Below are 13,600 nucleotides of genomic sequence, written 5' to 3'. Positions count from 1 at the left end.
TCTTATCTATCAGCTCTTCAATATAACACTTCATAAACCAATTTCAATATCCAATTCACATGTCTATATATCACAGCACACAACAGTTCGGTATTTAGCGATGCACTGAAGATGTACGACTGCATCTGTGTGCGGATCACGAACCGCTTCTAATTGATATCCCTGGCCGGTTGGAAGCCCACTAAATTGTAAAGCCATTTTATCATCTGCCTAGCCTTTTCCCAACTATGTTGGGGTCGGGCAAGAGCCAGTGTTTTACATGGAGCGACTGCCTGTCTGACCTCCACAGCCCAAACACCTGGGCAACCCGACTTCGTAGGGTTAGTTGTCAGACTTTCTGGCTTCAGACTACCCGTAACAACTGTTAAAGATGTTCAAATGACAGCCAATTTATCGTGCTTTCTTGTTATGAGAAGGTGATCACCCGTGCCGAGCAGAGCGTTGCTTAACTTTTGTCTAAACGACGTGCTCTTCAATATAACACTTCATAGATTCATAATAAACCAATTTCAATATCCAATTCACATGTCTATATATCAGAGCACACAACAGTTGGGCCGGTATTTAGCGATGCACTGAAGATGTACGACTGCATCTGTGTGCGGATCACGAACCGCTTCTAATTGATATCCCTGGCTGGTTGGAGGCACACTAAATTGTAAAGCCATTTTATCATCTGCCTAGCCTTTTCCCAACTACGTTTGGGTAGCTAAGAGCCAGTGTTTTACTTGAAGCGACTGCCTATCTGATCTCCACAACCCAATTATCCGGGCAGTCCGACTTGGTAAGACTGGTTGTCAGACTTTCTGGCTTCTGACTAACTGTATCGACTGCCAAATATGTTCAAATGACAGCCAATTTATCCTGTCTTCTCATTATGACAAGATGATCACCTATCCACGAACGAACCGCGCCAAGTGTTGCTTAACTTTTGTCTTATCCTCGAGCTCTTCAATATTCATAGATTCATAATATAACAATTCACATGTCTATATATCACAGCACACAACAGTTGGACCGGTATTTAGCGATGCACTGAAGATGTACGACTGCATCTGTGTGCAGATCACGAACCGCTTCTAATTGATATCCCTGGCTGGTTGGAGGCTCACTAAATTGTAAAGCCATTTTATTGGACGAATATTTTGACTATTTGGAAGAAGCTAGGCAAGTGATTTGACAAAAAAAAAAATAAAGTTCCTGTTGGGTTCATTTTTGTGTGGTAGTGTGATTCATATTCGGATGAATAATTAAGCTTAATAAACGAAAAGTTACTATTGGTTCGATTTGAATACAAAAGACAGTGTTAGTTCATTTACCAAAGAAGGTTATATGCTGCTTTTTATTTGAATGTGTGAATTAATTCCGTAGTTGAGACTAAGGCGAGACCACGGGCAAGAACTAGATTAAGATATTTTTGGAGATGTCACTCTGCATGATACTTAAACATTGGAAACCTTATAAAAGTATAATCAAGTTTTTCAAAGCCAGTAACTCAGTAGAAAAATCTTAAAACAATTTCAATTTACAACTTACAACTTAAAAGCTCGTAACAGAAAATTAAAATATAACAATACAATTTGTCTTCGAATGACGTCACAAGACTGTACAGTAAAAAGGTAGGAACACATTTTTCATAATTAAATCTGAATAAGAGTTGAGAAGTTGAATAATTATAGCTTGGATAGAGTGGCGGCTAATGGGCTTTCTTTGACTAATGATTATTATAGTTTTTAAATACAGGTGCTGCTGTAATTGGAAAGTTAATTCTACCTTTGGACTTGGCTGGAAGTTTTCGAAGAAAAAGTCGGAACTTTTTTTCTTTTCGTAGAATAATGATAACGGTCAAGTTTTGGAATTATAGATTATTTTGCTTATCATGTACTTGGTATTATCTAATATATAGGTCATTTTTCGTAAAAATAATTATACACTGACATACTGTAGTTGCATTTTTAATTTGCAATTCAAAGGAAAAGCCGTTAATGGTACTAAATATAATGCAACTATTTCCCAGAAAAGAAACACAGTTATATTAATTTGTCAATCAAGAATTTATATGACCTAATTTTGTTAAATTCTCAATCGATATTAAATGGTAGTTTCAAAGTTATCTAAGTGTTAAAAATAACATACTATTACTTTAATGAAACTTTCAAATTACGTAGGCTTTTCTAACAAGTGTGTACCTGCCCTATTTCATTTGATAAATTACATAGACGATGACTCGGGGGATTGAACGTATTTATTTAAAAAGTAGATTTCGAGAACATCTATGATAACGTAGGGAGACATATTTTGTGTACTATGTTTTTGGGGTAATTGGGGGCAATATTTGAAATGGAGCATCAGACAATTTTTTGTTATTTAATATGAATGGAATGTCTGTGATATCATCGTAACAAAATACTGATTGTATAATATGATCAAATGAATAATTTAATGCTTATTTTTGTCAATTGGCGATTTTAATCTTACATCTCTAAATTATTCGTAGTCGTACATACATACTTCATCTCTCCGAAAAGCATGAATGTCAAATACCGGTCGATCGGAATTTTGATATCACCGAGTGGAATTGACTTAATTAATTACCAATAATTCGAACTTCAAATTAAACTGAACATTAAAACAAAAATAATTACTAAAAGCAGCTCAATGCATCCGAATTGCAACATGCACATTCAAAACAGAAAGTCGTAAAACCTAGTTAAGTTTAACCCACCGTTGTGACGTCAAAATTAAGTTATAACACATTACAGTAACGGCGAAGGTTTTATTGCTAAGTAATTGCTTAAGCACGTACTTAGTTTGAATTATGAGCGATGACTCCAGTCTGGGCTAAATGGGGGACTTGTGGGTAAGTTGGGGGAAATGGGGGATGTTGGGGGGTGTTGGGGGGTGTTGTTAATTAGGAGGTAGGTTTTTTAAGTTGGTTTCAACTGCTCGTTTTGTTCAAGATGGAAGAGTTCTAAATAGGTGGTGTTAAGAAATGCATATGGGTTAGAGTGACTTGGACTAATAAGTGCAGTGATTGATTGTGGCTTTGGGGGCCCGTTTCTCAAGTAATTTGAAAATATTGTATAATTTGAGAAAGAATTTAATAATAGTTTTGTTTTACTGCCATTGCATTTTTGCTATAAGAAAATATGTACTGAGTTCAATTTTTTTTTATAATTATTTATTGATTATTGAGTAAAAAATACAGTCATAAACCACAAAATGACACTCCAAAAGTAATGAACAAGAATCAAAACAAAACTAATCTTACAGTCTAAAAAAAAATGAACATCAAAAACAAGAAAAGGCTTCAACAAGAAAATTGGTTTACTTGCATCGCGAGTTCTATAATCGTTGAAAAAAAAATCTAGACTCTAATGAACTTTTCAAATCAGCCGTTTTCCGGTTGAGTTTTTTTCAGCCGAGCGCAGAACGAATTGCTCGATTTTTGTTGAACTTTACTTTAGCAATAATACCAAGGTTTTGGTTAGAAAAGTGCTGTTGTGTCGGCTGAACTTATTTTCAAGGCTTTTTGTGAGGTTTGATGTTGTTTTGTTTATATGTCCTTAGTTTGAATACACTTTTTTATTTTTATATCTAATTAGTGATTTATTCGTTGATATTCAATTACTAGATCTTGTTTCAGCATCTTGCTGTACAAAAATTATATTATTCAGTTCACTCGGAAATGAAGTGGATTTGTAAAATTATAACCTTCACATATGTATATACATATTTGTAACCTTTCCAGAAACAATGCTTTGGGTTAAATATTAAACTTTCTATCATGAATAGACAAGTCACATACTACATACAATACTTAAGCATTTTTACTTGTTATAATACTATACAATCACCTAAGTACTTTGCCATGTTTAAAAAAAAACATAAAAACCCCGTAAATAAAAGCAAAATAATTGTAACAAATTAATCAGCCCTTTCCATCGAGTCCTGGATTCCTACAACAAAATGACTTTATTGCCGCTATCAGCGCTGATCGGCGCGAGTATTCGCGCCGTGTGTGTGGCAACATCGCATGACGCGCAATGCAATTAATGAGCAATATCTTTGTTAAGTTGGTAGTGGCAGGCGAGGTGATGATTGCTAATTCAACTGTTTTTTGTGTAGCTCATCATCCTTATCCTCCGAGCCTTTTTCACAACCGGATTCAGCTGAGTACCAGTGCTTTACAAGAAGCGACTGCCTATCTGACCTATCTTTTGTGTAGCTGGTATAATTATTTGAAGAATTCGATTTTATCTCGCTTTTAATGCAACGTTGTAAATGTATTGTTTTCAACCTATTCGCAAAATAAATATCCTCTGTTATTTGATTGGAATGTGCTGTATTTGGAATTGTTTTAAGATGCAATGAAAATAGTAGATGACTTCCTGATTCTCGCAATTCTTACCGCAACCGGATAAAACATAGACTATGTACTGTTTCAGGCTCTAAATTATCGGTGAGCCTTTCATTCAAATCAGATCAATAGCTTTAACGTGTAATTTGTTTATACCCTGAAAAATTCAGTACTGCATACTTTATTGCATTCCATAATGTAATTATTGTAGAACAGAGTTGTTATGTTTTAAAAACATTGTAACAATTATGGGTTAAAACAGAATCAGGTCTAAAACGCAGAAGGCATAGCAAAATTAATATGTGGCCATTTAATTAAATCAAAATTGCACGATCCGCAGTATAATCTGTGCTCGTTGCAGTTCGTGAGCTGCCCACATAACTCCTTGCCTTCCAATTGAGTTATTTATTTGCTATTTCACTACTTTAAACCGTTTTATAGTTAACTGGTTAATCTTTTGTTGTTTGAAGTTGGAATCAGCGAGTGACAAGTGGTCTGGTAATTAAAACAAATGAGGACCGTCAATGAAGGAATAGCTGGACAGAAAGTATGGATAGTATTCTCTTCAATGGTATCCTACTTCAAGGAGAGGTCTTTGAAAATAAAGGCGATGACTTTTTTGGTAGCTGTACCTTTATAGTAAAAGTCTTCTGAAACTGAAAACCGTGTAGGATTGTCAGACACTTCTGCCTTGCAGTCGTTTTCTTTATGATTGGATTTCTTGTGCTTTAAGGAATATGTCTCCATTTCCAAGTCAGAAATCCACCCGTGAGTCCTAAAATGGTCCCCACAGTTATCCTATCGAACAACTTAAAAAATGGGCGAAATCCCTACCCAACCCAAAAACAAAAGAAGCTTAATTACATCGAACTTTCAAAAATTATCAGCGAAAAACAAAAATCCTTTGCAAATAATTGATAAGCGTTGATTTATCGCAGCTATCGGGCGCCGAAGCGTCATGCAATGGGAATGCGGATCCGTTGCATTTATTGCTTTATGATTTTTGTGCATTTTTATGGCCTCATTAGTACACAGTTTTGATTGGAATCCGGGTTAGTCTGTGTTCGTTTTTGTATCGTGTAGTCACGTTTTTATTGTTGTATAAATCGTGGATGGTTTGCTGTATAAATATGGAAAATCATGCTTGAAGCAACTTTCTTCTTTTTCATGCTGGTTAATGGGCATGATCTTCATTTGCTGCAGATGCATGATCAATCATTTATTGATTAAATACTTTTTGCATACAAAGTGCAATGGCGGACTTAACGCCTGTTCTGTAACAGTTTACCTTTGGGTGGTGGAGAGAAAGCATTGTATGTGTCAAGAAAAATAAATATTATGATACATATATGCACATAATTTAGAGGTATATTAAAATACGACATATAAAAATGTCTACTCCATGGTATTATGAAACATCAATCCGGATTCATAAAAACAAAATGGACGTTTAATTTGAAAGCACATTCAGGATCGAAAGAAGTTAAAAGCTCGTGAAGGGTTAGCGAAAAATTATTTGGAAAATCACGGCTCACGGGTCGCTCTTGACAAATCGCTTGCGGCAAGCGCAGGGTTGTCTCGTGTCCGAAATCCCGTGTCCCGGGTCCCGCGTCCCGTATCCCGCGTTTCCAATTCGGGCTATGAAAATCTTATGCTACATTGATTGGATGGGGATTTGTTAGGTTGTTTGCATGTGAGAGGCTGTTAAAAATTGGGAGGTTTTTGTTTTTTTGAGGTAAGATTTTTTGAAGTCCACTGTGTATTAGAGATAGGATGTGTAAACGAGGAATGGAGAAACTTCTGGAGGTAGCAATTCTATGTGTGTTTTATCTACAACTTTATATATATGTGCGTTTTACGACAGTCATACTCACTAGAAATCTAATATAACATAAGATAAACAGAATAAATCATCTGTTTGTAACCCATATTTTTTTTAAGTAAAGCAAAACGGGACACACCACAGCAAACTCCGCAACCCTATGACTTTCAAAGCCGACTATTTGTCTGGTTTACGTAGGTTAAAAAGAGGTGCTCCCATAATACCCCGTGTTCCGTACAAATAAATTTCACTGTCTTATCCTCCATTAATTAACGTGTGTTATATCCCATACTTTACAAGAGTTTATTATTCATATTTTTGTTTTAAAACGCGAACAAACAAGAAATTAGTAATGGCGTAACTTTTGGACGTTAAATCTGGCCTTTTTGGTGACTCCTAGTTTACGATTATGGGGGGGTGGCTTTGTGAATAAGCTCAGGGAAAAAGGCAGGTAAATATTTGATATAGGATATTTTTTATGTATTTTTTGTTCTGATGTGAATCGGACAAATGTAACTGTCATGATTCTAAATAATCCCTTTTTTATCTTAATTTGAAACAACCAAAAAAGATAACGTGAAAAACGCAAATTTTATTCAAAACAGCGACCTACAATCTAACGTTTACATCCTATAGCCCTATTGACGGATAACCGAGACGAAATCGCGGAAAAAAATCGCAACTAACATAGATCGTCCAGATTTATGCGTTCAATAGCGATTTATTAGTCGGCGTACTCATGAATTTGACACGAAGCTTGTTTTTGTCGTTGAAATAACGTACGACTGTGACGTCATACGAAATACGGGCGCGCGTTTCCATCGCCCATTTTTATTGCTTTAAATAAATAAAATTGCATCAATGAAATCTGTTTTCGTCGTTATGGATGGCCAATGGTTAGGTACGAATGGTTTGTTTACTCTTTTTTGGTAGTCACAAATGTTTTTGATAAAAATAGGAGTCAAAGGTTTAATGGCTCGCGAGTTAGAAGTGGCAATTTTTATGGGAAAATATTTGGACATTTCATTCATTCTGTTGTATGTAGACCTAACTTCTGTTGTAGTGAACTAATGTGAATGTGTAACCGTTTTCCTATTTTAACTGAATAACCCGTGTTTATAATTAAGTATCGTGGAAGGAAAGTTTTGCACATAACAATGATAGTATGGTAATCAAAAAACTGAATGTTTCTTCCAAATGATGGTAAACAAACTTGAAACGAGGTCACCAATAAATCCAGTGATTCAATATAAAAACTTCAACATTTCATATGCGTCTCAGCAGATGTAATTTAAGTTATCCTGAATTCTGAAGTGTTTGTAACAAGGTTTTATTCATTCATTCGATATTTTACGGTTGAATCCGAAGCTGTAAAATTATAAGTCGAGCGCGCACGTTGTTACAATGTTAAATCGTGTGGTTTTAAATAGACATTTTGTAAGTACAAAATGTCCTCGTTACGTTAAAATAGTTGGTAAAAAATGTGTATATTATTATTACTACAATGCTATGGTTAGAAAATGAATTGGGAATGAATGAAATGGATATTTATACGTAACGTTTTAGATTTTTTTCTAATTCGAATTCGACACTTATTTTTATTTTGAAAAATGCTCACAAAAGTAGCTCACCTACGACGAATGCCCTATATACATCAATTTTTGCATGTACCTATTCATATTCCTTGTGATCCGTCGCCTAGTGTGCACAATACCTTAGCTCTAACGTGCGATTATTCGCTTCTACCGTCCTACGTGTCGTTCTACTGCTCGCTAATAAATCTCCAGGGTCCGGATATCCTTCGTGTAATAACTCAAATTATTATAGCGGTCCTTTGGTGAATATTAAGGGTATTGATTTAATGATTGTAGGGTTTAAATATTATCTACGCTTGTCCCCTTGTCATCTTTGACACAATTAATTACCTTGATATTTGAAATACATAAATGGAAAAATAAAATGTTATACATCTTTACCTTTAATATAGTTATCGGCACGGATATTGAGCCCTGACCTTCACCTGCGCAGAAGCGATTTAGTGGTTTATTGCCTTATGTGTACAGTGCGCAAAGCGATCCCCACTCTTCCACCGAGAGCTCAATATCCGTGCCGGCAACTCTAATAATTATAAAGCAAAAGAGTTTGGTTATGTAATCAAATACTACTACTGTGTAATATCATAATCTTTTCAGTGTTAGAAAGCCTATTTATCGCGGCAGGCTTTAGGCCGTTAACACTAGGTCCAGTTGACCATTAGTTTTGTGTCAATTTTTTTATTCAGGTAATCAAAATTTCAGTCTCAAACAGCCCTTAGATATTTGGTTCATATTAAATGATTTTATGTTAGACCGAACATAACTTGAAGTTATAACTTTAGCAGTTACCCCCTTCTGCTGTAGGCTTAATGACCCTTTGTCTTGAAGATTAACAATTTATGTGGACTTCAGCAATTAGTTTCTGAATTAATTGATGATTCAGACCTTGTCCCAGAAGTACTTGTATATCGAAATTAAGTAATGGAAATAATGTGTAGTAGCATAAGAGTCTAACATGTAGATTAAACGCTAATTATAAAACAATAGGAACTCAAGTATGTCTCGCATGTATCTGCGCTCATACAAAGGGTTAATAGTTCTCTACTCAAACCAGCGGTTATACTCGTATCATTAAATATTTTTGGAGCTATTTCGAGGCTATGAGATACGATAAATAGGTAAAAATTTATGGCATTATTAATTTAATTGTTATGAAAGTCCTACAGGAGGTCCTTCGATCCTCAAGCCTATTTTCTTTAATTCTTTACTTTAATTGTGTTTCGATACTCACGTATGTTTTCTTTTGTTTTCAGGCCAAAAAGCGGCTCAATGCTGCTATACAGCCGCAAGAAGGTCCGCTACCGACGTGATGGCTACTGCTGGAAGAAGAGAAAAGACGGGAAGACCACCAGAGAAGACCATATGAAGCTCAAGGTGCAGGGGACTGAGGTGAGTTAATTATATTTTACCTGGCTAAGATAGAGGGAAGGTTGTGTTATGAATTGTCTTTATAGCCTGAGACTTATTGGATGAGAGTACATACATCTTCAGAAAACTAAATATTTGAAAATCGAGGTATTCTGGTAATGAAACACAGAGAGATTTGTGTTTTACATTTAATTTCAATCGTCATAACTATTATCTGCACGTGGAATTTGTGTAACCTTTTAACAATTTTCTATCTTAGATTTATTTTCAGTATCTAGTAGTGGTATAAAGCCCAAAATACTATATTAAGAAGCTGATATTATGACACATTTCACATAAACATACAATTACCTTTTCATAGATGTCAGTGAAACCACATTCAAAATACGACCTTAACATCACAAGCAAAACAAAACACTTTAAATCAACCGCTTACACAACATAGCCAAAAAACCGTGTATTAGAAGCTATTAATAAAATTCCGTTTGTCGGATATGAAGGCTTGAGGTCACGGCAAACAGACAGCTTGACTGATTGATATAAGGCAAATTAAAGAAAGCGAAATTGCGGTGTAAAACTAGTATTCGGAAACTAGATTTCTGAAGGCTTTTCAGCCTAGCAGTTTTGGAGCGGTGCTTTTCAAAAAGTAGGTTAATAAAAGTGTTTTTAAAATAGAGTATGTGGTTGAGGCTTTTTAAGTTTGCGAAGAGGTTTTGAATTTAAAAGGGGAATATCTTATTTTTCTAAGTTTGGTTTAGTAGTTAAAATACCTGAAGTACGAGTGTATGAGTTGGATTCCAGGTCATGCGCCAATGTAACTTTTCTAATATGTTTATTGTTTGCTTGTACTCGCAAAAGAGCTCCGAAACTACAGAACTGATTTGAAAAATTCTTTCTCTGTTGTAAAGCTACACTATACCTGTTAAATAAGCTATATTTTATTCTAGTATGGGATGAAGTTTCCCCAGGACGTGGGTAAAACCGCGGAAAACACCTGGTATTAAATAAATATTATGAACTCGTACCTACATCAGCCAGAATATTCTTTTTATGCCCAAATATAGAGTGAGGGGTGACTTAAGTGGGTCGACATTTACCTTACTGAAACTCTTATATGTATCATAAATGTTCCCCAGAGCAATGTTCAAACGTTTTCGAACATCTAGTGATGATTATTTCGATGGTGGAAAGAAAAATTTTGGTATTCTTGAATTGTGGAAGGAAAACTTTAAAAGGACGTTATAGTTTTATTTTGTTGTGTTATTTTAGTAAAAGGAGTTTTTGGGCTGTTATAATGGGCATATGTTTTTGAATGATGTTTTAATTTAGAATCCGCATTCACTGCAAGCTTTCATTAAGCTTATAGTTTGATAGGTCTCTTATATCAGAACGGAGATGAATTAAGATATCAGAACGACAGATATTTATTTTATTTAAATAAAAACGTGATAGAAGATAGATATCCGTATCCGTAAAGCATTTGAGCATTATTCTAAAGTGATCTTTTAAAATGATTCTATTTATTGTAGTTACTCCAGTGGTTTTAAGCCCTACAGTTAGTTCTAGTAAAGAGCATTCAGTACTAAAGAAAACTCATGGTGTTGTTTCTCCCGTGCCAGTCGTAAGAGCCAACTGTCTGAAACAGGTTAATGACAGTAATGAGACTCTGTTGTTCTATGAGCCGTATTACTGCTTATGCATTGTTTAAATGTAACACTGTTTTATATGTAAGCTTAGAAGTGATGAGAGTTCTAAAAATACTCAAAAAATATAGGTATTTTCCGAAGTTTAGAAGTGATAACAGACCTTAAAATACTCTGAAAAAAATGAATCGTATTTATCATCTACCAATTGTCATCCGTGGGGCACTAGTTCATATTTCGAACTACTTTCTTTCTTATGGTTTGGTAATGGTTCTGAATGCCACCATCGCGTCCCGTGAAAACTAATTACTTAACCCGGAAAAAAATCGCGTATGTGACCCGAAAACAGTGTAGCTTCCATACAGGGAAATATATTTTTTTAATTGGTTCAAAAGTTTCAGGGCCCTTACGAACAAACAATTAGCAAGAATATAATTAATAGACCTACTGATGCATGTCTATCTCCGTACTCCACATTATAAAAAAACCTCCATATTGAAATAGCAAAAACAAAACTAGAATTTCGTTCCAAAAACGATTTGAAACACGAATATTTTTCCAGCAATTACGTCTTCACTTTTACTAGCATTTGAAACGTTACACAATTCTAGTTCCTATTCAGTGAAACCTTGGGGGGTGAAAAATGATTATTGTTAAGTAATTACAACCGGTCTCGCTACGTGATTCAAAGCCGATCGTTTATATGTTAAATTTTTGTTTAGTTATGTTTATGTGTTTGTGTATGTATGTGTGTGCGTGTGTGTTTTGTAGTTTTTCAATTAGGTAATAGTGTTCGTTTTGGGGTGTTATAGTTAAGTTTGTGGTTTAACGATTATGATATTGATATTTGTGCTTCCTAATAATTATTTAAAAGGTTTACTTTGGTTTGAAATAAATGGGTAACTGAATAATTGTGTCGATTTTGATGAGATTTGGTATTAACATTTGGCATGGTTTTGAAATCAAAAGCACACAGCATACTTTTGATTGAAAAACGTTGACCAGTTTATAATCTGTTTTGACGGATCTTTCAATCAGTTTTGCGCTTGACTTCTAGACAAAACAAAACCTTTCTAAATAATTAACAACCCATCCAAATTCTAACCAAAAATGACCAACCACAATGATAACCAATCGCCAAGCAGAATCATCTATGACCTTCCTCCGCAATTCGGCTCATCGGACGCGCCCCGATGAATAAGTAAATGCATGCATTGCAATTACTCTGGCAATACGGCACATACGCTAATTGGTTCGGATCACGTGGGATGTATTGCGGTCTACCCACTACTTGCGCCATGCGTGTTTTAATTTTGGAGTTTCTGATTGGCGGATGTTTGATTGCGAATGGAAGTGGGCTGAATTGAAAACTTAAGGTGTGGTATGGTAAGGGTCAATTCCCACTGAAAGAGCAGCGGCCGGCAGCGGCCGTAAGAGCACGGAAAATGTACGAGAGCGGCGCGGTGCGGCGCCGCGCGGCGCCGCGCGGCCCGCCGCGCTCGCGCTCAATCCCTTGCAATTACGGCCGCTGCCGGCCGCTGCCGGCCGCTGCTCTTTCAGTGGGAATTGACCCTAAGTGGTGACTTCTTAACTTATTAATTCATTATATAGTTCATTTTAAGATAACCCCGGAAAACCACTTGTCGTACCCGGGTAAAAAATAGCCTATGTTTTTGTTAGGCTTTGGACTATCTATGTATGTATCCGTTTAAATCGGTTAAGTAGTTTTGGCATGAAAGCCCGATGAAAAGGTAGACATGCTGTAGTTACTTTAGCATTTATAATAATTAAGGATTTTTGGCCAGAGTAGAATTAATGTTACGGTCTTACAGACCGTAACATTAATACAACTGCTCGACCTAAGGATACAGTTAGCTCGTTTTGCGTGAATCGGATTGTCAATAATAATTAACAAAATGTAGGGTAGCTGTTTTGTAACTAATATATCAAGACGACCAACACCTTAGTCTGCCCGTGACCATGGATGCTGTAAAGGATCCGAAACGTCGGGATTAAATAATATAATATAACCGCGATAAAATCCGTAAAAGTAGTTTTATTTAAATGTCTAATATTCGCGTAAGTGTCAGAAATCAATAAGTTAATTTTCATAATTCTTCCTTTCTACATCATGGTAAAGGAATATTTAAGTAGGCTCAGGCTTTAAACTAGAATGGTGATTGACTATACGTCTTTGTTCTTAGACCTCGTTTGCTAAAGAGCTAATTCATAAACCAAACCTATTAACGCCCAATTGCCTCGAATACACACGCTTTGGGGGGAGTCGGGATTTTATGTCTTAGACTAGCAAACATCTGTTACTAAAACTACTATATCCTCAAAAAAGAGACTAATATTTATGAGTACATCAGGATCTACAAACATGCTTCCCCATTTTGCTCCCGCTCCACTTTCATTTAGTTACCAAGACCGAAACGCTACATAGACTTTTCTAACATGCCAAAAGCGCCTAACATAGTGTGGCGGGTGACTTATCTAGTTTAACGTTACGGCATAATCTTCAAAGACTAAACTCCTCGTGCTCAGGTACACACAGCACTGGGGTAGTGCTTTTTGCCCATAAACCAGTGACAGTCTTGCGTGCTTGCCTTTTGCTTGGCCCAAGTTATAAGCTGACGACGAATTTTTATGAGGACGTAGCACGATTTTAATAAGGTACTTTTTTTTTGGTGAAAACTTATTTAGGCCAGAATTTTTTTGTTATTGTAAAAAGTTTTTGCTGAAATGAAAGTTTTGGTTATTTTTATTAAACGGTTTTATTTAGCTTACCCTGTTTGTTTTATTATTTATT

The 13,600-nt window shown here is 35.6% G+C and overlaps 1 protein-coding gene across 10 annotated transcripts in view; it reads left to right on the top strand.

Moving 5' to 3' along the window:
• Camta (Calmodulin-binding transcription activator) overlaps positions 1–13,600 on the top strand; it is a 136,519-nt gene that overhangs the window by 81,631 nt on the left and 41,288 nt on the right. For all 10 annotated transcript variants that reach the window (XM_064035749.1, XM_064035748.1, XM_064035741.1 and 7 more), the window contains one exon: positions 9,031–9,166. In XM_064035749.1, coding sequence (XP_063891819.1) covers positions 9,047–9,166 — 120 coding nt within the window. In that variant the 5' untranslated portion in view covers positions 9,031–9,046. The remainder of the gene's footprint in view (positions 1–9,030; positions 9,167–13,600) is intronic.

Source organism: Helicoverpa armigera, chromosome 8 (genome assembly GCF_030705265.1).
Source record: "Helicoverpa armigera isolate CAAS_96S chromosome 8, ASM3070526v1, whole genome shotgun sequence".
NCBI classification, from domain to species: Eukaryota; Metazoa; Arthropoda; class Insecta; order Lepidoptera; family Noctuidae; genus Helicoverpa; species Helicoverpa armigera.
This window is presented reverse-complemented; position numbering and strand designations above follow the sequence as displayed.